The sequence below is a fragment of the Bidens hawaiensis genome, unplaced genomic scaffold (genome assembly GCF_021521415.1).
Source record: "Bidens hawaiensis isolate Kalapana, Puna unplaced genomic scaffold, B.hawaiensis_p1.1 tig00005588_1, whole genome shotgun sequence".
Lineage (NCBI taxonomy): Eukaryota > Viridiplantae > Streptophyta > Magnoliopsida > Asterales > Asteraceae > Bidens > Bidens hawaiensis.
This window is the reverse complement of record NW_027491362.1, coordinates 1,077,697-1,102,681: the sequence shown is the minus strand read 5'-3', so window position 1 is coordinate 1,102,681 and position 24,985 is coordinate 1,077,697. Positions and strand designations below refer to the sequence as shown.

The window sequence follows — 24,985 nt, the reverse complement described above, 5'->3', positions numbered from 1 at the left end:
CACTGGATCTAAGCCCTTAGGGGATCATATCTGTGTTTCTTCATGGGCGCCATCCGTGCTTGTGCTAGAATTGTATGAGTTTTTGTTTGTTCGTACGATATGAGTCAATCTCTCCAAAGGCCGATAGGAACTCCGGCGACAGTTAGACATACTAATGATGTCGAGGAACCTGGAGGCCCAACTCCGGGTGACTTAGGACGTGTTACAGCGGAAACTCGCCGGGCTCGCACATAATTAGGTTTGAAAGACGGATCTGATAATTCCGAACCGGCGAGGTCTCACCGTCGTAACTCCAGATATGGGGGGATTCAATCTCCCGAGGATTCAGTAAGAAAATGCCCTAGCTGAATACGAGCGCATGATTCGTGAAGAGCTAATCCGCGCTCGCACTTTGGTTTATGATGAGACTCCCGGTGATCCCCATCTCCTCCTACAACAGTTCGGAGGAGTCAAATGCATGATAGTCTTCGAACGGAAGGTTCTCTGAAGATGATTTTCAAAGGAGGAGGCGTGATCGTCCTCATACAGTCATGTGCGAGCCTGCTTACAGAGTTGAATATGAAAGTTATGATTCTACGTATCGTCCAAGTGAAGTTAGTTATTTCAGCGGAAATAGCAGAATTCATGGACGAGAGAGAACTAGTCGCCCGCATGCGGTAGTTCGCCATACTGAATACCACAGTGATGCGGAAGAAGATTTCACAAAATCATATCGTCCCGCAGCCTTTGCTGAAAAATCAAAGTTCATTCCGCGCATCCTACCGCTCCGTTCTCGTTCAAAACTTATCGGCCAAGACGGATTTGGAACAAGTGTCTTGTTTTGATTGGCTCAACAAAACTCGTCGTTGAAGACGGATTTGATTCAAAACTTATCTCCACCAACAAGTTTTTATGATATGGGAATGTATAAAATACGTGGCTATTTTGAGAATTTATCTCCACAAATAGGCTATTGAAAATTTTCACTTAAAATATGTATATCTTCAACTAAAAATAATCAAACTATTTTTAATGCATATCATTGATCTTCAGCCAATGTGAGCCACCAAAGACTATATTTAAAAAAGAGATCTTTGATTTCAAGTTCCCTGTGACAACCAAATAAGGGTTCCAGAGTTTACTATAAAAGAGTTTTCTCACATATGATAAATTTTCATTTTAATGGTAATCTTTGATACTTAAAAAATAGAGATAATTGGATGGGTCAATGACCCATCATTTGCGGTAACCTAAGACTTCTCGATCTAAAACAAACTTTTTATACGCTATTAACAAATATATCAACTACTAAACTACTTCACTTCGTTGTACTTTCTACAAGCTAGCTACAAGTCTCACCAACTTTTCAACTTACTTTATTCCAACCATATTTAATTTGAAGGTACACCTTAATTGTCTATTCCGTCCATTATATGTAGAGTTAAACGAGACTGTCGTAATGTATTAACACAATTATATTTAAAAATTATAAATCACAACCATTCCAGTTACATCTTTACCCTTCAAGTTCTATCAGTATAGAACGTACTCAATTCATAAACGACGCGCTACAAAAAAAAGTATCACAGTATATATCCATCCGAGCCTAAAACAAACAATATTAAGATCAACTTTGATCATCAGGAGAACTCAATTCCGCATGTGGCTGCACCATCAACTGGCTCGAAATACGATCGGAAGGAGAACATTCGACAAGGGATGCCATTCAACACCACCTTACTAATCATGTCATTGCCATGCTGTTTAAACCTGTAAAACACGAGCGTGTTGCCATCCACCATAACGATTGTATCCGTACCATATAATGCCTTTATCAACCCCCATTCACTCTTACTAATTTCAACCGCAACATCTTCTTTCTCCCACATTAATCCATTCATCTTCAGAACCCAAATCTCCCAACAATCGTTTGCATTTGTTGATTCACATACCAACCCCAACCTACCATCATACTTCACAAGCACTATTGATGGATTTGAATAGCCATATATATCATACGGAATAGGAGACGAAAAGACTTTCCATTTTTCTGTATATGCATCAAACTTTAAAACGTCGTTATTCGATAATAACATGTAGATCGAACCGCTCACTGTGACTGGTTGCATATCAGTCAAGTATACACAATAAGCCAACTTTACATGCTTTAGTGATCGCCATTCTCACGTCAACGAGTCGAATATATCACAACCATACGCATTGTAGAGCTTCCCCCACCGTCTCAAAACACTGCAATAGATTTATAAAAAGAAAAACGTAAGTCACTACACATATTATATACATATCATTAATCCATGGTTAATATGAGTTGTTATTTAAACTTTTAGAAAACAAGAATGCAACAATATTCACATTCTTAATTAAATATATAAATCACAAATTAAAGAATGCAATTAAGTTACTTAAGATACTAGCTAGTTTGTTTTGAAACACCAATGCATAAAGTTTAGACTGTGTTGTAAATATATAAAGAGCGAAGGGCGAGAGAGACTTACGGGTGGTCAGTAAATCTGATGATCTTGTAACGTAATGGCTTCGAACCCATCACTACAATCGCAAACTTCCTTACCTTTTCATTTGGTTTGGGATTTGGCAATGCCAAAACCTGCTTAGTCGCAGGCTTACAAACATGGTATAATTCTTTCGTGCAATACATTGGATCAGGGTTCCAAATGACCATGATTCCTTGCTCTGACATTGCAAGAATGCGAGCTTTATATGGAAGATGACCAAGATCAAGACCAGTTGAATTAAGAGATGGTGCAAACTCTATGTTGCACATCCAATCTCTTCTCGTATTTTGCGTGAGATAACCGGACACCATCTTTTTATTTTTCTTCAGCGAATCGTGAACACACGGTTCTTGTGTGAGTTTGTTGAATTTTTTGCTAACGCAACTGATGCTGCCGAGAGATTTTAAGAATGTTCTTGACATAATCTCGATGAGCATATTCTCGTTCAAAAACTCAGAATCCATCTGAGAGAAACAAGATAAACGTTTGAGGGCTTAAAGGGATTAGTTAATGTCGAAGAAGATTATTGTGTGGGTTCCAGGGTGAATTAAGGTTCTATCTTCGGCTGGTCATCTTTATATTGAACTGAAAGAACCTTGGGGGCCAAGTTTTATTGTGCTATGGTTATTTTTTAAAATTTTAAAATTTTTAAATAGTTACCATAAATATAACTTATTCCTTAACTTGTGCGTGCCTTTGTAATTATTAGTTCTTTTGTTAATTGGATTGACACTTTCACTGCACGTAATTACCTGTAATTTAATTAGTTAGTTTAATAAAATAGTTGTTTCTTTTTATAACTTAACATAAATGATAAAAAGTTTTGCTAAAAAACTAGAAACAGATTATAATAAATATAGGTTATATAACTATGAATTTTCAGGTTTATATTTTTCCCTCCAAGGTCTTTGTTTAAGTAGTTGTCAATATCTTTGGCCATGGCCGTCTCGTGGGTAAGCTAAATGAGGCAATTGCTTTAGGCTAGGGCCTCCATCTTAAATAAGAGTTATGTATTATGAGATTTTGAAAGTAGGGTTATTTTAGAACTAGTAACTCAATGATGAGCCACTAGCTAATGATGATTACTACATATTCATTATCACGTCATATCATCTGTATTCTATAATTCTTGTATACTCTCTAGCGCTATACGCATAAAGAAAAGAAAATAAAAAGGCCTCAATAGTTTAGTTAGTTTTAGACCTCCAAGAACGTTGAGCCGGCCTATTTGAGAGCTCATTTGACAGCAAATAACATATTGATCTGATGATCTTTTATTAATTTATGATGATTGGAGAATTGTAATAGAAAGCAATATTGAGATTATTTAAGATTAACCAAAATAATAATAATACAAAGCTAAGGAAAACCTAGAGTTTTTTTTAATGACAGTTTAGTTATTATATAAAAAGTGGACGGGAAAACACCTAGATTATAATAAAGTTGCAATTTATTAGGTGTATAAATCGGTTTAAAATTTAAAACCTGTTTGGGTTGAAACCGGTTCGGTTTGGTCAACAAAGTCAAAACCAGTTTATAATCAGTTCTGGTTGAAAACGGTTTCTCGACCAAGCTGCGATCTGTTCGGTTCGGGTTGTTTTGGTTCGGGTTTTTACCGGTTTTTGCTCAGTTTTGGCCGGTTTCGTGGGAGAAAATTACGAACCGGTTTCTACAAAATCGGTTTGAAACCGGTTCAGTTTCGGTTCGGTTTTTCGGTCAGTTCGGTAACTTGTTTATTTGCTTACCTCTAGATACGAGTGTGGTATATCAGGGCGTATCAACCTATGCTATTGACAATTCCACATGTCATCCAATTAGATCCTACACATAGGTTACAAAGTGTACAACTTTCCATTTTTATAATTTCTTCTTCATGAATGATAAAATGAAAAATATATTGTTGGTGAGATCCAAACTCACTACCTTGTTTTTAAAATGTTTGTGGCTTACCAACTCAACTAGGATAAATTGATTTTAGCTCTCTCTTTTTCTTAAATGATAAATTGATTTCTTTTAAAATACAAATACAAATTATCTTTACTAACCTATGTATTTTAAGAAATTATTTGTATATTATGAATCCATATGATATGTTATCTAACTTTTTTATTTTATTTTTTTAACCACCTGTGTATCACACGAACTCTATCCTAGTTTATGATGTAAAAAAAAGTAATGTAAATGTAAACATTATTTAGCTAATTATTAGGCCATGGGGTATATCCTAACCCCTCTTAACACCACATAAACATCACATCACTCATTTTCTCCGAATAAACTATGGTTTTCGTCCCTGTGGTTTGTCCAAATATTCGATTAGTCCAATAGTTTCAAATTTGTGATTTTTGCCCATGTGGTTTCATTCACTTGCAATTAAGCCCGACCTTAGTAACCTCGTTAAGTCTAGTCGTTAAACCCATTAGTGTGTCTCTCACGTGAGGGGCAGCTTTATCCTTTTTCTACCCCAAATAAACTTCAATCCTAATTCGCAAGCCTCCTCACGTGAGGGGCTGAGGTGTATTTGGATAAAAAGGACAAAACTGCCCCTCACGTGAATGGCACGTTGATGGATTAACGACCAGACTTAACAATGTTAGTTGGGGTCGGGTTTAATTGCAAGTAAAATGAAACCACAGGGATGAAAATCATAAATTTGAAACTATTTGACTAAAACCGCATATTTAGACAAACCACATGGAAGAAAACCACAGTTTATTCTTTTTCTCCATTTCACTTCATTTCATCCTAAGAGCATCCACAACAACAAACCCTCACAAATCGCCACATCATCGCCACATCATATTCCAAACTTTTCTAAAAAACCACACATTTTTTCACAACAACAAACCTTTACAAACCTCATTAAAAAATTATTAAAACTATATATATATAATGTATATATATGTGGATGTGAGATAGGGAAAGAGAAATGTACCATCTCAAAGTCCATTTCATGTTTGCAGGAAAGGACTTCTAACCCAAGAACTTTACTCTACAATGGTAAGCTAACGTTTGTATTGGGTTTGTAACCTGCCACGTAGATTCAAACCTCGGGAACCGATGCTTGTTGTGGATGCTCTTAAATGGTTTAATCCATTTAATTCCATCTCACTCATATTAATTGTTCATTTAATATATTGCCTTTTATTTTTTAACATGTGAAAAACATAATTCATGGCCTTTTTTAACAAATTTAACACAAATAAAAGTGATTTAATTCATCTTTAAAGTTTCATGTCGTAATAATCTATTTTGGGTGTTAGAATATACCGGTAGACCTTATGTTCGTGAATCATTTTATAAATAATGTTGAAACACTTGTATTTAATATTTAATTTAAAGTTTTATTTAAGAATTAATGATAATCACATAAAGTTTAATGACTTTTGGTCTAGGAGATAAAATTATTGAAAACATACTTTCTATATTGAATTTGTCTATCTTTATAACTAAGTTAAACTGAAATAACTTTGAAGTTTTTCAATATATATTTTTATACTCTCACTACAATTTATTTGTTTAACTAGCTATCAGTAGGGTGCTCTTGAAAAAAAAAACTGAGTTTTTTACCAAAATGGGGTTTGGGCAAAAAGTATTTACTAATATGGGGATTTTGAAACTTATTTACAAAATAGGTTTTTTCTTTATTTATTTGTTTCTTTGTTAATGTAACTCAGTTAATTAATTCAACCAATTATTTTATAAATAAAATCATACTAAAATGCCAATTAATTATTAGCACAACTCTCTGACTATTATTGTTGTTCAAGTCGACGGATTATTCTTCAACTCTGCAAATTATTTTGGTTGTTTTAGTCAAACAATAATTATAATTATAATAATAATAATAATTATTATTATTATTATTCAACTCTCCGTTAAAAGATGCAACATGCTCTTCAAGTCTTTTTCTTCTTTACAAATGTTGGCACAAATGCACTATTCAAAAGCATAAAATAATGGACTATCATCAGTAATATGCCTAATTATATACATTCTCAGATCGTTAATCAAAGGGAATGCATATTAAGAAACTTGATTCCGAGGTAAATTCACATATTATTAATCAAATGGAATGAATATTCAGACAAACTAACAGATCCGGTCGCTCTCCCTTTCATCGATTTTCCAAAGGAAACTGCACAACCATCGCTTTTGTCTTCTTAAGAACCACCGATTTTATGTTATGATAAGCAGCAGCGCGTGAGATGGTATTTGTTGAGGATGATGATGCTGCAGCTGCCGTCACTTGTAGTTCGGTTGATGGTGGATGGCGACACACGCCTAATGAACCCGTTGTTGCGATTTACGAACCGACAGTTGCAGACCCATTGCTGCTCAACCGATCGAAGAAGTTCAACATTTTGGTGATCGGTTTAGGAGAAGGATTGCCGAATAAAATACCGGTCGCCGGAATTCGGTGGCTGGTGAATTGAAGAAGAAGATGGGGAGAGTTGATGAGGGTGGTGTGGGCCGTATATAATACTTTATATTTTTTTATTTTAATTTTAAACCTATTTTGGTAAATAAGTTTCAAAATCCCTATATTGGTAAATACTTTTTACCTAAACCCCATTTTGGTAAAAAACTCAAAAAAAACCCTAGTTATCGATATATGCGGTAACTCGATTGAAGTAACAATAAATAACATCCTGTTTCGATCTTTCATGAGATTATAATCACTAATCGTGATTTATTTTAATTTATTGAAGATGAGTGTAATATAACATGGATAGATTTAAAAAAAAGGGTTTACTTAATGTTATACAAGTTGGTTATTAGTTACGCTGAATCATGTTAATAGTGTAAAAGTTTTAATAATAAACAACCGTTAATTTGAATATTTAGTTTATATATAGATTGGTGAGTTTCATTTAAGGACTACAAAATTTTGTGAGAACTTTAAGAACTTATCTAAACCATTGAATGATTGATCAATGACGAAGAACGTTAGTGACAGATCTGTAAATATATATAAATATATATAGAGAAAATAAGGAGATTAATTAGAAGCAAATGAAGCACAGTTTAGGTATTATCGCCCTTTAGATTTCTTCCTCATTTTCTCAAATACTCTCTCTCTCTCTCTCTCTTCATGGATCATATACTTTTTATGATTGACAAACTATAAGGCTAAGGGTAATGGGGTTTGGTTGAGCCCCAAATGATCCAATCAAAACCCGACACGTAGGCGATGACATGGTCCTAGATCAAGCCCCCTCGTTCGTGCCCCTGATCACACATGAAGGGTGTACTGGTGTTCGCGAGCCCCAAGTGATCCAACGGCAATTTTTTTAAATTTAAACTAGCCAACGGCTAGTTGATCGCCCCGCAGTCCCCGCCAAGGGGCTCGTCCCTGATCACTTGATGGGTATAGTGGTGTTCGCGAGCCACCTAGGCCGCTACCTTGACCGCGCCCCTTCTTTCACCCCCATTACCCCTGGCCTAAAATAAAAATAAAAAAAGTGACCACCATAGTTTGCAAACTAACCTATTTTATTGCATTTTCGAAGGTGTAATTGTTCAGCGTACGCGATTTGGAAACAAAGACTCAAACTTTGACAGGTATGGCAAACTAAATTGTTTTGTAGATACATTGCGCCATGTATCAAAATCCAACTACAATAGGTATTTTGGATTTTAGATTCGTGGAAACGATTTATCTAATTATAATATGTATTTTATAATATTATTTGACCCGAGCAGCCTAAAAAATTTAACGTTTGATTGTGTGAAATATGCACGCCGAAAAAATGTGAATCCATAGAAAAAATTTTCCCTATCCATCATTGGGCCCTGATCCGACCAGAATAATTAACAAAATTAAATTTTCGCTTGCAAGGTCAAAATGAAGATCACTAGAAAGATGTCAAACCATAAGATCCAAAACCTTTTTGTGTGAAGGTTCAAGACAGATCTTTTGTGTGAAGCTAACTAGCATATGATGCATCAAATCTTATAAAAGTACGCTCAAATTCATGCCACCACCTTTGCAAATATAACTATTGTATCTAATAATGTATATAACTTATCGAAAATCGTCCATGTCATAGTACTTGAAATGTAAACTCCACATCAATATGAGGGCTTCTTTATGTTTGAATATTGTTTCCTGGAGGTGGTAAGTCGCATAAACATATAAGTTATTAACTAAATGATCGATTTAATTTATTTATAGAAATGATCTCTAGATATACGTGTGTACGTAGATACACTTTCTCATAAATAATTAACAGAGGATGTTTTTATATTCATCAACTATTTCGCTAACTGAGGATTAAACTTGAATTCTTATACAAATCTTTCAATTTTCCAACTCACCCCAACTCATTCGTTCATCGAGCTATTTACTCAATCACATGTATCTATGGAACACATCTAATAGATTAACAAATAGTTAATCTTAAAAGAATTTATTGTCAACCTCGTTCGAATATGAATCTATCTAATTCGGAAATGAAAAGTGTGTATCAATGTATGAGTCTTAATTAGAGAGTTATGAGATATGGTTTAGTAACATTATGACAAAATATTATCCAAATTAAAAACATGTCAAGGAGATAAAATCATGTAGCAACGCCCCGGTAATCATACTCATTTTCTACAAAATATAAATTGTTCACCAAGCATAATATGCACCCTTTTGTACTAGCCAGAATGTTTAAAGATTAACCCTAGTTTCCACCATCTATAGCGTGACATATGAAGTTGGTAAAGGGATTCTCATAGTATTTCAATACTACCTTATGTATGTGATATGGTCTAAAATATATATGAAATATTTAAATATTTCCTAATTTAAATAGTGTTTATTAAATAATACACTTAATTAGTTCATATCAAAAGTTATAAAATTTGAAGAGGCTAACACATTAAAATGGAGTGTTTTTATTATATCTGAGACCAGCGAATGAATATTCGATAAATTTTATATGTGCTATTGTTATTATTATTAATATAAACTGTTTTAACTAATTGTATACACACATATATATATTAATAGTATCGTTTAATTAATTATAACGATGGCTAGCAAACCAATTATCGGATTTTTAGTATATGAATACAACTACAAAGAGGCTTGAAAAGTGTTTAACAAAAGTCATTAGCATTCTTAAATGAGTTAAATGTCAGAGAAAACATATTCAACCCCCCCCCCCCCCCCGGCGGGGTTGGGGATAAAGAAGTTTGAAAGTTTTATTTATGCCTCACTTTAAAAATGGTTGGAGACTCATATATTACCTGGACTCCCGTAGGTGAAGGTCATAAGTTTGATTCACGGGGTCGGGAGATCTAGGAACAGAGTGAGTATGGAAAAGGAAGCGAAGTGTGGAATCAAATTGTGAGATCTTTAGCTGTCTTGCACTCTCAATTAAGGATATTATTTCTATGTATACGCTTAGGAGATATGTAGGAAATGGTCGTTTACTCAGTCAAAGATTCCATTCGTTATTCAAACTAGAGAACGAGAAGAATTTTGTGCTCAACGCTTGTGTTCTCAATGGCTTATGGAACTAGAACTAGCATAACCCAATAGAAGGGGGCTAAGGATCTCAGTTTAGGAATTGTATCAGTTAATTCAACATGTAAACCAACAGAGTGTGACAATTGGATTTGGGCGATGAAATTAAAGACTAACTTTGTCTTTAAGTAGGTCACGAATTTTATTAATATTCTGGTTCTAGTGAAGTGTGTGTGTGCAACAAGTTGGAATCGATTTGTTCCTAGAAAGTAAATAGTTGACGTCGATAGTTTTTTTGGAACGTGTTCCTACGAAATCTTGGCTGAGTAATCGGGGAATTGGATTTTTTGTGTGTGTGTGTTTTCCAATTGTGTAGCTAGAGACGAATGACCACGTTTAAAGTGATCTTTGTGGCTTGAGGGCTAGAGACAACTTTTCTTTTTTTTTTTGTTTCTGACGGATTTGGTCTTGTGGTCAGATATGACTGGTTTATAAAACGAAAGAAAATTAATTTTGGAGGTTATTAATATGTCTACATGGTGGGTACGGTTTTATGAAAGAAATGTCAAATATGTGCCCAACTTTTATGACATTATTAATTGTTATTTTTATGGTTTTTTTTAGCAGGTATTCAATAGTAATATTTTGTCTAACACTTAATTTAAATAGTGAATTTATAAATTTAACTTCTTAAAAATTAAAAAATAACATAAAACACCAACAAAACAATAAATTCGTGAAATACTGATAAAATAAAATAAAAACCATATATAGTACTATAATTAATTCATGTGGTAGTTCTTAATTTCTTGTTTCTTTTGTTCAGCGAGTTCATTATCTAACCCCCGAAAAATGTTTGATATTAACGTGAGGTATTTCATGTCGAGGATCTTTTGATGTTCTTACTTAAAACTAGTGTTTTACCCGGCGCTTTGCGCCAGGCGTATCGGATAACGCATCGGGTAGGTCGGATCTGTTTATGTACCCGTCGTTTTGAAGCGGTGCACTAATGTGGGTTCGGTTTATTAACATATAAAAAGTTCAAATATTTAAAACGACATTTATTTGGTCGGTAAAACCCGAACGTTAGCAATTTCTTCATTTAAGATCATCCACGTTTCTTTCCTTTTTTTTAAAAGCGATGACATCAAAAATCAATGTGGCCGTTAACTTTCTTTTGTGTGCGCTTTTTGTTATGGTCGATTGTGCTTAAGAAAGGGTTAAGAGTTAGTTTAGGGAACTAGTTTGGGCGTTAGAATTGATTTACATGATTAATCACAGCCACCAATCCATCACACAATTAATAAATATGCAACTAGAATTGGTCCTCATTTCTCTCTCAACTAACGCTATACATAACGGTTAATGCTCTTAAGAGGCATTTTTCACACACCGTCACCTTTTTTAATAAATAAAGAACATATGCAATAAGTAATGTCCCTTTAATTATTATCACTTCAAAACACATATAAACTTTCTTGTAAATATGTATGCCTTTATAACGTCTTATAATGCATGGGAGATGGCATAGACTCGTAGAGGCTTTAGCCCATGCCTAAGATGATTCTCAATATATTCTATCCTTGTACTGTTATACTTTTATTTATATTTATAAATTATTAGGACTTCTATATATAGAACACAGGCAACTCTGTAAGGTAAAAAGAGTGAACCATTGTATTAAATATCAAGAAACAAAGAATTATATATTTTTATTATGCTTATAAGAAAAAAAAAGAGTGAATCCTGTACTGCTATTCTTTTATATATATTTATAAATTAGGACTTCTACATATAAAACAAAGTGATGCTGCGTACTAATAGAGAACGAAAGCTAATCACGTGTATTCTATGAATACCCGTGATGATCCATCCTTAAACCCTAAATTCAACCCAAAAAGCAAAATTTTGAAAAGTCAAGTTTTTTTATTAATTCTGATCAATGATCAGTCACAATACATTCATAACATATTAATAGAGAATCAAAAATAGGCTTTGGCCGAAACAAACAACCATAGGCCCAACAATAGCCCAAAACAAAAACCCGAAAAGTAGACAAAAAAACATAAAAGTGCCCCAAAAGTGTATCTAGAAGGCTTATTTCGGAAAAATAAACGGGATAACCCGTCTACGACGCTTAACACAACGTGGCCCACGTCCCAACGGTCGTTTCGACAGGTAGCACGCTTGAAACAGAGGTCTGTAGCCTAAGTTAAGCCTGTTTCCGTGCAGCCTCTTTAAAGCACAATTTTAGGTCTCTAGAAACATCATGGCCCGGTCATCTACACTTGGGTCCATAGTTCACACTCGACAGACCCAGGTTACCTACCTACCTTCCTTATTTGTCTGTTATGTGTGAACACGTTATAAATAGTCACACCCTCAAAATCCACTAACGGAGTTTTACCGTCAGAGGGTGTGAACTAACAGGATCGGAAACATTAGTTATAATCAAACCATAAAACAAAGTTTCAAAACCATGAAAAACGTTTACGAGTAATTAAATGCGGAAGCGTAAAAACCTTTAACCAAAAGTTGCGTCACGCAAGACGACTTAAAACCAATGATAACTGTTAAAAATAAGTTTGCATAACAAAAGCGTTTTCAAGCAATGCATGTTCCTAAACCGCGCGCCCGCCTCGGCTACCTGAGAATAACATACTAAAAGTGTCAACACAAGGTTGGTGAGTTCACAAGTTTATATAAAAATAAATGTTTAGCGTGTGCGTTACAGCGTTTTGCGTTACAGCGTTGTGCGTTACAGCGTTTTGCGTTACAGCGTTTTGCGTTACAGCGTTGTGCGTTACAGCGTTTTGCGTTACCAGATAGTGTTATGTCAATTATATATCTATAGGTAGCTAGCCTATAAAACAAGTATCACTAAGTGTTCGACACCGAAGCTGACTGTTTATCAATTTGCCTTGCCACCAGGTCGTCCAGACCATGTATGTGTTTAGCCAAGGTTACACCCGCTCGACATCCAGTCGAGTTTAGCGTTGGGTGGGGTTTGTCAAACCCAGTAGTACTACTCAACAGTGACTCGCTATTATCCAAATATTAACCGGTTCGATGTGAATGAAGGACTTTAGTTATTGCGTTTGCCACTTAGTCTTTACAAGTGATATATAATCTATATTAACAAAATCTTAAATGCGTTTCGGAGTATGTTATCTCCCCCAAGAGAAAAGCGTTTAAAAAGTTTAAAAGGGGAAAGTGAAACTCACTGTTTGCGAAGAAATTCCCAAATTAAATCACCAAGATGCGCGTCACAGAAAAACTCTCTCTAGCGTTCTAAAACAACAAAGAGATTTTTCTAAGTGTCGGAATATTATCGAGTCTCTAGACCCGGCACATAATACCTATGCACATAACATGTTTCGTGTTTCGTTTGTGAATCGTGTGTGACTTTAACAAGAGTATTTGTGACACATTACATGTGTAAGCAATCATATACGTGTCATGTATTCATAAAGTACATCACTAGCAATTTCTCCCCGTAAGGGCATTTTGGTCAAATCATGACAATTAACTAGCCATTATTCCCCATAAGGGCAATTTGGTCAAATTATGACAATCAATTAGCAATTATTCCCCGCAAGGGTAATTTGGTCAAAACATAACAATTATATAGCAAGTATCATGTTTCATGCGTTTTCACAAAACTCAGCAGCTAGTTTCACCGAGACAGAAATTCTACTTGAAAGATTGTACTATTCCACCGATCATAGCATCTCAATTAATTTACCAAAAATCATCACAGAAGCATATATGTCTTAGGTTTCCAGAACATATTTTATTATATTTTTATTCCACATAGTTTTTTCACAATCATCAAATCATTACAGCAAACTCATAACAGTTAAATTCATGCGCAACAGAATGTTATTTGAAATTCCCGTTAAACGAAAAATCCAATAAATTCCAGACCACTTGGGTTAGGTTCCTAACTCAATAATTCAACTTCCAGAAGTGGAACCAACCCAATTGGTCTCGTAGTTCATGAGATATAATATTTACAAAACATCCTAACAGCAGGTCTAACAGCTCAGCTTTGCACAACGGTTTTGTAAAATCATAAAAGTTAACTTCTACTTGTCCAAAAATTACAAGTTTATATTCTTTAGAAACTAGACTCAACCTAGTTTACTGTAGTATCAATAATCTCAACCAATTTTTAAATTTACACTTCGTTACAGTCACTTAAACATCAATAACACATTCTGTCCAGAAACTGTTTGCATCCAAACTCAACATATTAACAATCTATGAACTATCATGCATTCATATAACACTCTAGACTCCATAAACACCATCCATGCACATCAATTACACATTACATACATGATTAGGGTTTTTGTTTGAACTCAAATCAAAGACACAAGTAATTAGTATGTAACAATATCGATTCTAGTTATCATATCATTAACAAATCAACAACAATCATATTAACACAACACCATAAGAAAATCGGCAGCTAGGGTTTGTAGTTAACCCAACAAACATCAAAATCAAGTATAAAGGATGCATAGGATAATTGATTATACCTTCCTAGCACCTAAATCTTCGATCAAAACTTGAAATTGATGGTGTATATGTGTGTATAAGTCGACGGCAGCCAAGGGTTCACAAGGGGGGGGGGGGGTTTCCGATCGGGATTCTTGTGGGGAATAATAATAATAGTTAGGGTTTATTATTATTATTTATAGAATACTATGTTACACTTTGGCCCCTCCACTTCTAAGTATTACTTTTCCTAGCTTAAACTAATTTAGTTCTTGTTTCTTGTCTAGCATTACACACAATATAATCAAGTAACACATATGTTAACACATAATTATCACATAATTATTATGTTGACGTTTTTCGTTTAATCACCAATCGTTTGCGTCGACTCGTTTGCGTTTCGGTGCAAATCCCGAAAGACTACACATGTAGTAAGTGTTAAGCGTCATTTAAACCCTAGTTTAAATGTAATGAAGTGTGCGTTATAGATTCAATGATCTTAAGTTTGAATTGACGGAGTTGAGTTAACGGAGTTAACCTGAAATTGACGATTGTCACATCATTCCCATGTTAAAGAATTTTCGTCCCGAAAATTTGAGTCAAGTCGTGATGAGTGTCTGAATAAGTAAGAAAAATTTTCAGTTTGTCATATCATCCCCTAGTAGAAAGAAATTTCGTCCCGAAATTTAATTCATACCTCCGGTGATTTCTGACGGTTTGTCGGGTTTCGCGGTTTTCTGTGTTTGGATAGCCCTTCAAAAAGGTGAGGATACTTTTTCATCATTTGATCATCGCGTTCCCACGTGAACTCCGGTCCACGTCTCGAGTTCCAACGAACTTTAACGATTGGAATTTTGCTGTGCTTGAGCGTTTTGGTTTCCAAATCCAAAACTTCGACTGGTTCTTCAATGAAGCGTAGCTGTTCATCAACTTGCAGTTCCTCCAAAGGAACTACTTGGGTTTCATCGGACAGGCATTTCTTCAAATTGGACACGTGGAATACATTGTGTACGCCACTGAGTTATGTTGGTAGGTCCAGTCGGTACGCCACCGGACCAATGCGCTCAGTTATCCGGTAAGGACCAACATACCGTGGGTTGAGTTTGTTTCGCTTACCAAAGCGAACCACACCTTTCCAAGGTGAGACTTTGAGTAACACTCGATCGTTCACTTGAAATTCGAGAGGTTTTCGGCGCTTGTCGGCGTAACTCTTTTGGCGATCTCGTGCTGCTGCCATGCGATTTCGGATTTGAACAATCTTTTCCGAAGTTTCGAGTACTAGTTCTGGACCAGTGATTTGGCTGTCACCCACCTCTACCCAGCAGAGTGGTGATCGACACTTCCGTCCGTACAGCGCTTCAAACGGCGCTGCTTTAATACTTGCGTGGTAGCTGTTATTATACGAAAACTCTACCAAAGGTAAGTGAGGTTCCCAACTTTTTCCGAAATCCAACACACATGCACGCAACATATCCTCCAGGGTCTGAATAGTTCGTTCACTTTGCCCATCCGTCTGAGGATGGTATGCTGTGCTCATATCAAGACGGGTGCCTAGTGCGCTTTGCAGCGACTTCCAAAAGTGCGAAGTGAAACGAGAATCTCGATCAGAAATGATTGAGACAGGCACTCCGTGCCTAGACACCACTTCTTTCATGTAAACACGAGTCAGTCTTTCCATTTTGTCCGATTCCTTAATCGCTAAGAAGTGTGCAGAACTAGTCAACCGGTCAACGATCACCTAGATGGTATCGCATCCCGTCGGTGTCTTAGGTAAACCCGTGATAAAATCCATTGAGATGTGTTCCCATTTCCACATTGGGAGTTCCGGTTGTTGTAGTAGGCCAGATGGTTTCTGGTATTCTATTTTGACTCGGGCGCAAGTCAAGCATTTGCTCACGTAGGTGGCAATGTCGGCTTTCATGTTCGGCCACCAGTAAAGTGCCTTTAAATCATGGTACATTTTATCTGAGCCAGGGTGGATAGAATATCGGGACTTGTGAGCTTCGTCCATCACCAGAGTTCTCAACTCTCCGAACCGTGGAACCCAAATCCGGTTCTCAAAATATCGGACCCCGTCCGATCTGGTTTCAAGTTGCTTGTTCATGCCCCGCATGAGTTCCGATGGAAGATTATCATCTTTTAAAGCTTCGAGTTGCGCCTCGCGAATTTGATCGGGTAAGTTTGCATTGAATCGTGAGTTGCAATGCTCGCACTCGTCTGGGTTTATCTGTTTCTTTTCTACTGAGTGCGTCGGCCACTACATTGGCCTTGCCAGGGTGGTACTTGATGGCAAAATCGTAATCTTTAAGCAGCTCGACCCAACGACGCTGTCGCATGTTCAGCTCCTTCTGATAGTAGATATGTTGGAGACTCTTGTGGTCGGTGTAAATGGTAAACCTGGTACCGTACAAGTAATGCCTCCATATCATAAGGGCGAACACCACAGCTCCAAGTTCCAAATCATGGGTCGTGTAGTTCTTCTCGTGAACCCGTAGTTGTCGAGAGGCATAAGCTATAACATTCTCGAGTTGCATCAGCACACAACCGAGACCTTGTATAGATGCGTCACAGTGTACCTCAAAATTTTCCGTTCCCTCGGGGAGGGCTAGAATAGGGGCGCTACAGAGTTTGGTTTTCAACAGTTGAAAAGCGGATTCTTGCGCGTCACCCCAATTATACTTAGTGCCTTTGTGAGTCAAAGCGGTGAGGGGTTGAGCAATCTTTGAAAATCCCTCGATGAAACGTCGGTAGTAGCCGGCCAGTCCTAGGAATTGCCGCACCTCAGTCGGAGTCTTAGGTGCTTCCCAGTTTTTGATGGCCTCTACCTTACCGGGATCGACATGGATACCATTCTCGTTGATCACATGCCCTAAAAAGTGAACCTCGCGAAGCCAAAATTCACATTTCGAGAGTTTAGCATACAGTTGTTCCTTCTTCAACAATTCCAGAATTTCCCTTAAGTGTTCTTCATGGTCAGCTTCGTTCTTGGAGTAGACAAGAATATCATCAATGAAAACAATCACAGACTTGTCGAGGTACGCCTTGCATACTCGATTCATGAGATCCATAAATACGGCTGGTGCGTTGGTTAGGCCAAAAGGCATAACCGAAAACTCGTAGTGACCATACCGTGTTCTGAAAGCCGTCTTCGAGATATCTTCTTCGCGCACTCTCAGTTGATGATAACCGGATCGCAGATCGATCTTCGAGTAGTAACTCGATCCTTGAAGCTGGTCAAACAGATCATCAATTCGGGGTAAAGGATAACGGTTCTTGACCGTCACCTTGTTCAACTCCCGGTAGTCGATACACATGCGGAAAGTCCCGTCCTTCTTTCGGACAAATAAGACAGGGGCTCCCCATGGCGATGAGCTAGGTCGGATAAAACCCTTATCCAACAATTCTTGCAACTGAGTGGACAACTCCTGAAGTCCCGCCGGTGCGAGCCGATATGGGGCTCGTGCTATGGGTGCTGCACCGGGTGTCAACTCGATTTGGAATTCGACTTGACGAATATGAGGGAGTCCAGGCAGATCCTCCGGGAAGACTTCCGGAAAATCTCGCACAACTGGTATATCTTCAATTCGCTTCTCCTCCACGGGTTTCTCAACAATCTGCGCCAAAATTGCCGGATGACCCTTTCGTAGGTACTTCTGCGCCTTCATAAGGGTAATGACGCTGGTGGTCATGCCGCTTCTCTCACCTCGGACCGAAATGATCTCGTCGGAAGGGGTAGTAATGTGAACTATCTTGTCGTGACATATAATCTCCGCTCGGTTCTCGGATAACCAGTCCATGCCGACCACGACATCGAAACTACTAAGCATAAAAGGAATAAGGTCGATATCAAAAATATGACCTGACAGTTTTAACTTACATCCCGCAAGTACATGAGTCGTTACTATAGTCTTACCGTCAGCTAATTCAACAGGAAACTTAGCATCTAACGGAGTTGGAGTTAAGTCTAAGAGTTGGCTAAAGGCTTTCGACACAAAACTCCTATCAGCTCCAGTGTCAAACAATACAGAAGCAAAACAATCATTCACAGGGAATTTACCAGTCACCACGTGAGGATCATTGCGGGATTGACCCGACCCAATTACAAAAGCTCTTCCCTTGCCATTGCTTCCACCACTACTGCCACTTCCATTACCTCCGTTGTTGTCGTTCTGTTTCAGCTTGGGACAATCTTTCCTGAAATGACCTTCCTGCCCACATTCGAAACATCCCTTCGTCGTCATAGGTGGTTTAGGAGCACCCTTTGCCGCAAGGTCTCCTCTACATTCCTTCGCCTGGTGACCCATCTTTCCGCATCTCTGACACTTGACACGGTCACACGGGCCAACATGATGATAGTTGCACCTATTGCACTTCGGATATTTCCCAGCATATCCGCTCGAACCCTGCCCGCTACCGTTGTTATTGTTGTTGTGACTTTGATTGTTAAAGCTCCGAGTGAATTCGGGCTTACGGTAGTGTTGTTGCGGTGGGAGGTTCGAGGACGAGGATCTGGTGTTGTCAAACTTCCCCTTTCCGCTGCTCGGGTTGCTGTTGCTGTGGTTGTCATTACTCTGGTTGTCACGGGCTTTAGTGGTTGAACCCCTAGGTGGTAACGCACCTTGGGTCACAGCCTGATCCGTCAGTTTGTGAGCTAAACGGATCGCTTGTTGAATCGTGGCTGGTCTGGAAGACGTCACCATGCCCTGAATCTGCGGTGCTAACCCATCGATATACATCTCAATCCTCTTACTCGGCGGATCCACCATCCGCGGACACATCACAGCCAACTCGTGAGAACGGGTAGTGTAGGCTTCAATTTCTGAGCCCACCATCTTCAGTGACCAAAATTCTGACTCTAACTTCGAAATCTCCTCTCTCGGACAGTACACCTCTCGCATCATATTTTTGAACTCCTCCCAGTTCATCGCGTTAGCCAGTTCCAATCCAAGGATCTGCACGTTCGAATTCCACCAAGTGAGGGCAGAATCCTCAAGTGTTCCAGCAGCGAATTTGACCCTACTGGCAGGGGGACAATTGCACATCTCAAATGCCGACTCGGCCTTCTCAGCCCAACGCAGGAAGCCTATAGCTCCCTCAGTGCCCTTAAACGTACTGGGCTTGCAGTCAAGGTAGTTCTTGAAGGTACACGTTCCACTTGGACCTCCAGCTTGGTTCTGAACATGTGCGGCTAGAGCGGCCGCCGCATGGTCGTTCAGCAGAGTTTGGAGTTCAGCTGCAGTCAAGTTGATGTTACCACGTCCGTGTCCAGCGTTTCTTCCAGCCATTTCCTAGAATCACAGTATAAAATGTTAAACATGAATTTTTCTTTCATATACAACACACCATACATGTAATAAAAAGATAGGTAAGAAAGAAATAAGAAACAACATCCCATCACAACCATATATTAATCTAAATAAAAATTCATGATTAAAACCATTGTATTCGCTACAAAGTATTTCCAATCAATCCTTAAAATCATAGAAAATAATAGTTCGGATGGAGACAACCCCTCCATCTAAGTGTCATCATCACTAGATGTCATCGTCCGAGGACACCTCTGAGTGTGCCTCCTCCTCAGCCGGTTCTTCCTCCGGTTCTTCTTCGGGTTCCTCCTCGGGATCTTCCTCGGGATCATCTTCAGGTTCCTCTTCAGGCTCTGCCTCAGGCTCGGCCTCAGGCTCTGCCTCAGGTTCGGCTGCGTTCTGAGCAAGTTGCATTTGTAAGACATCGCAACGCTCTAGAGCTATCTCGATTCGGGTCCTTGCTACTTGGAGTTGCTCTTGCAAGTCTATCATCTCGGCTTGCATCTTTCTCATAATCTTCATCTGTTGATCACTAGCCTCTTGCATTTACTTCATTGCCGCTGCCATGCGGGCAATCTCCTCCTTAGTCTCGGTTCCGTCTTTTAACAGTCCGGAAACATTCGCTCTCGTATAGCGCATGTAACCCACATCACGCTCCAAACATGAAACAACAGCTGCGAGAACTCGCTCTACAGGTTCGGTTATGGGTGGTAGGGTGTTGGGATAAGCAGGGTGGTTCGGGTGAGGTAACGGGGGAACTTGCTCGCGATAGACCATACGTCTAATCATGTTAGGGTACCAATCCCATCTAACGTCGTTTTCGTATATGCCTCCGGATAGGCGGTACCTCTTCGGTGCGGGAGCTTCGAGTTCCGGGACTACTCGGGGTGGCGATGCGGTAGGTAACTGCGGTTCCTTCCCGTGAGCATGAGTCATCGGATCAGATGGTGATGAGGATGGCGGCGTCGACATTCCTATAGGTAAGCCGTGTATGCGCGCGCGTATGAGTGAAAGAGGTAAAGAAATAAGATAACAAAGACTACACAAATCTATGCAGTGCGTATCATTATAACTAATGGGTCGTCGCGGTTATAGTCTAGTATGCATGCAGCTTCTAGTTCGCTATAACCAATGGCTTTGATACCAATCTGTCACACCCTCAAAATCCACTAACGGAGTTTTACCGCCAGAGGGTGTGAACTAACAGGATCGGAAACATTAGTTATAATCAAACCATAAAACAAAGTTTCAAAACCATGAAAAACGTTTACGAGTAATTAAATGCGGAAGCATAAAAACCTTTAACCAAAAGTCGCGTCACGCAGGGCGACTTAAAACCAATGATAACTGTTAAAAATAAGTTTGCATAACAAAAGCGTTTTCAAGCAATGCATGTTCCTAAACCGCGCGCCCGCCTCGGCTACCTGAGAATAACATACTAAAAGTGTCAACACAAGGTTGGTGAGTTCACAAGTTTATATAAAAATAAATGTTTAGCGTGTGCGTTACAGCGTTTTGCGTTACAGCGTTGTGCGTTACAGCGTTTTGCGTTACAGCGTTTTGCGTTACAGCGTTGTGCGTTACAGCGTTTTGCGTTACCAGATAGTGTTATGTCAATTATATATCTATAGGTAGCTAGCCTATAAAACAAGTATCACTAAGTGTTCGACACCGAAGCTGACTGTTTATCAATTTGCCTTGCCACCAGGTCGTCCAGACCATGTATGTGTTTAGCCAAGATTACACCCGCTCGACATCCAGTCGAGTTTAGCGTTGGGTGGGGTTTGTCAAACGCAGTAGTACTACTCAACAGTGACTCGCTATTATCCAAATATTAACCGGTTCGAAGTGAATGAAGGACTTTAGTTATTGCGTTTGCCACTTAGTCTTTACAAGTGATATATAATCTATATTAACAAAATCTTAAATGCGTTTCGGAGTATGTTATCTCCCCCAAGAGAAAAGCGTTTAAAAAGTTTAAAAGGGGAAAGTGAAACTCACTGTTTGCGAAGAAATTCCCAAATTAAATCACCAAGATGCGCGTCACAGAAAAACTCTCTCTAGCGTTCTAAAACAACAAAGAGATTTTTCTAAGTGTCGGAATATTATCGAGTCTCTAGACCCGGCACATAATACCTATGCACATAACATGTTTCGGGTTTCGTTTGTGAATCGTGTGTGACTTTAACAAGTGTATTTGTGACACATTACATGTGTAAGCAATTATATACGTGTCCTGTATTCATAAAGTACATCACTAGCAATTTCTCCCCGTAAGGGCATTTTGGTCAAATCATGACAATTAACTAGCCATTATTCCCATAAGGGCAATTTGGTCAAATTATGACAATCAATTAGCAATTATTCCCCGCAAGGGTAATTTGGTCAAAACATAACAATTATATAGCAAGTATCATGTTTCATGCGTTTTCACAAAACTCAGCAGCTAGTTTCACCGAGACAGAAATTCTACTTGAAAGATTGTACTATTCCACCGATCATAGCATCTCAATTAATTTACCAAAAATCATCACAGAAGCATATATGTCTTAGGTTTCGAGAACATTTTATTATATTTTTATTCCACATATTTTCTCACAATCATCAAATCATTACAGCAAACTCATAACAGTCAAATTCATGCGCAACAGAATGTTATTTGAATTCCCGTTAAACGAAAAATCCAATAAATGCCAGACCACTTGGGTTAGCTTCCTAACTCAATAAGTCAACTTCCAGAAGTGGAACCAACCCAATTGGTCTCGTAGTTCATGAGATATAATATTTACAAAACATCCTAACAGCAGGTCTAACAGCTCAGCTTTGCACAACGTTTTTGTAAAATCATAAAAGTTAACTTCTACTTGTCCAAAAATTACAAGTTTATATTCTTTAGAAACTAGACTCAACCTAGTTTACTGTAGTATCAATAATCTCAACCAATTTTTAAATTTACACTTCGTTACAGTCACTTAAACATCAATAACACATTCTGTCCAGAAACTGTTTGCATCCAAACTCAACATATTAACAATCTATGAACTATCATGCATTCATATAACACTCTAGACTCCATAAACACCATCCATGCACATCAATTACACATTACATACATGATTAGGGTTTTTGTTTGAACTCAAATCAAAGACACAAGTAATTAGTATGTAACAATATCGATTCTAGTTATCATATCATTAACAAATCAACAACAATCATATTAACACAACACCATAAGAAAATCGGCAGCTAGGGTTTGTAGTTAACCCAACAAACATCAAAATCAAGTATAAAGGATGCATAGGATAATCGATTATACCTTCCTAGCACCTAAATCTTCGATCAAAACTTGAAATTGATGGTGTATATGTGTGTATAAGTCGACGGCAGCCAAGGGTTCACAAGGGGGGGGGGGGTTTCCGATCGGGATTCTTGTGGGGAATAATAATAATAGTTAGGGTTTATTATTATTATTATTATTTATAGAATACTATGTTACACTTTGGCCCATCCACTTCTAAGTATTACTTTTCCTAGCTTAAACTAATTTAGTTCTTGTTTCTTGTCTAGCATTACACACAATATAATCAAGTAACACATATGTTAACACATAATTATCACATAATTATTATGTTGACGTTTTTCGTTTAATCACCAATCGTTTGCGTCGACTCGTTTGCGTTTCGGTGCAAATCCCGAAAGACTACACATGTAGTAAGTGTTAAGCGTCATTTAAACCCTAGTTTAAATGTAATGAAGTGTGCGTTATAGATTCAATGATCTTAAGTTTGAATTGACGGAGTTGAGTTAACGGAGTTAACCTGAAATTGACGATTGTCACATAAATAATTTCATTAATGAAATTACAAAAAGATAAAAACAAAAATGTATCTCAATTATTTTTTTGGTTGACTTCAAAAATCAACGGAAGGACCACGGTGTGAATGCACATTTAATAAATTTGGATTTTTTATAATAAATTTGATTTACCATATGAGGTTATTTCACTTATTTGTCTACATGAGAATATAGTCAAATTTATATAGGGAAAATGTTCAGTAAATAATATATAGGGAATTTTGGGGTGCGACACAACTATTTTTTATAATTGATTCAACAAAAAAGTTGGTGTAGCAGTTTGTAAGAAGGTAATACATAAAAGTTAAAACAAGTATCAACTTCAACACTATACTAAGATATATAGCTTATAAGTCTTCATTGAATCATTTCTATATGTAACGTCTATTTTTATCACATTCACTATCATGTTAGATAGTCGACAATCAACATACTTGTCAAAAGTGGAGGAGAATTCAAAGAGAATGCAAAAGAAGTTATGATTGTGTTAAGAAATAAGAATTGAAACTTGTTTCTGTTTATCATGAATTCAATGAGATACTGAGACATAATACAAAGAGTTTAATAAAGAAGATCATATGCATAAACCAAAAGTTTTATTAGTATAGTTCCTAATGATATCGGTAAGCCTATCGATATATTTTCTTATTTTTACATTTTGTTTTGAAAATAATTAGTTAGTATAAAACAGTTAAAATAAAATAACCAACCCTATAAATGATGAAATTAAGATAACAAGTTATTAAGAATTACACCAATTGATTACCTGGTTATGGTGAGGTGGGGAGGGCGTCACCTACCACCTTAACCCACCTTTGACCATTTTCATCATAACACAATTCCAACGACAAGAGACACTCCTTAACACTATACCTTTTTTTTTTTTACCTCTTGCACGCCAAATTCTTAATGTCCAAGAGGGCATAAAAATGGAGGCTTACCCTTATTTCAATCAATCACAAAAATATGGGGTCCATTCCTACCTCAACCAATCACTTTCTGTTCTTTTCTTTTGTTTTTTTAATACCCCGGTTAACCAATCCCCCTGCATAAAAGATGTTTTTTGAATTGGTTAATTAGTTAGCATCCGTCTACGTGACAATGATGTAACGATATTGTTTTAACCGACATTCATCCATAACACTTGGTCTAAATAATCACGAGTTTCACTACAATCAAACACTATGAACTGATTACCTATCAATCAAACACTAGATACATATTAAGGTTGATGAAAATAAAATTCAAAAACGTATCACATTTTTTGAGTTTGGATTATTCTTCTAGAATGAGCTGCACTACCCCCCCCCCCTCCTTAAAAAAAAGTTATTTCTCTGGTACCATTT

At 37.5% G+C, this 24,985-nt stretch overlaps 1 protein-coding gene across 1 annotated transcript; it reads right to left on the bottom strand.

Annotated features, from left to right (window-relative positions):
- Nucleotides 1-1,619: 1,619 nt before the first annotated feature.
- LOC143630218 (uncharacterized) lies at nucleotides 1,620-2,108 on the bottom strand. The gene has a single exon (XM_077099288.1). It carries the CDS (start codon nucleotides 2,106-2,108, stop codon nucleotides 1,620-1,622), a length of 489 nt encoding a protein of 162 aa, XP_076955403.1.
- Between the last annotated feature and the right edge of the window lie 22,877 nt (nucleotides 2,109-24,985).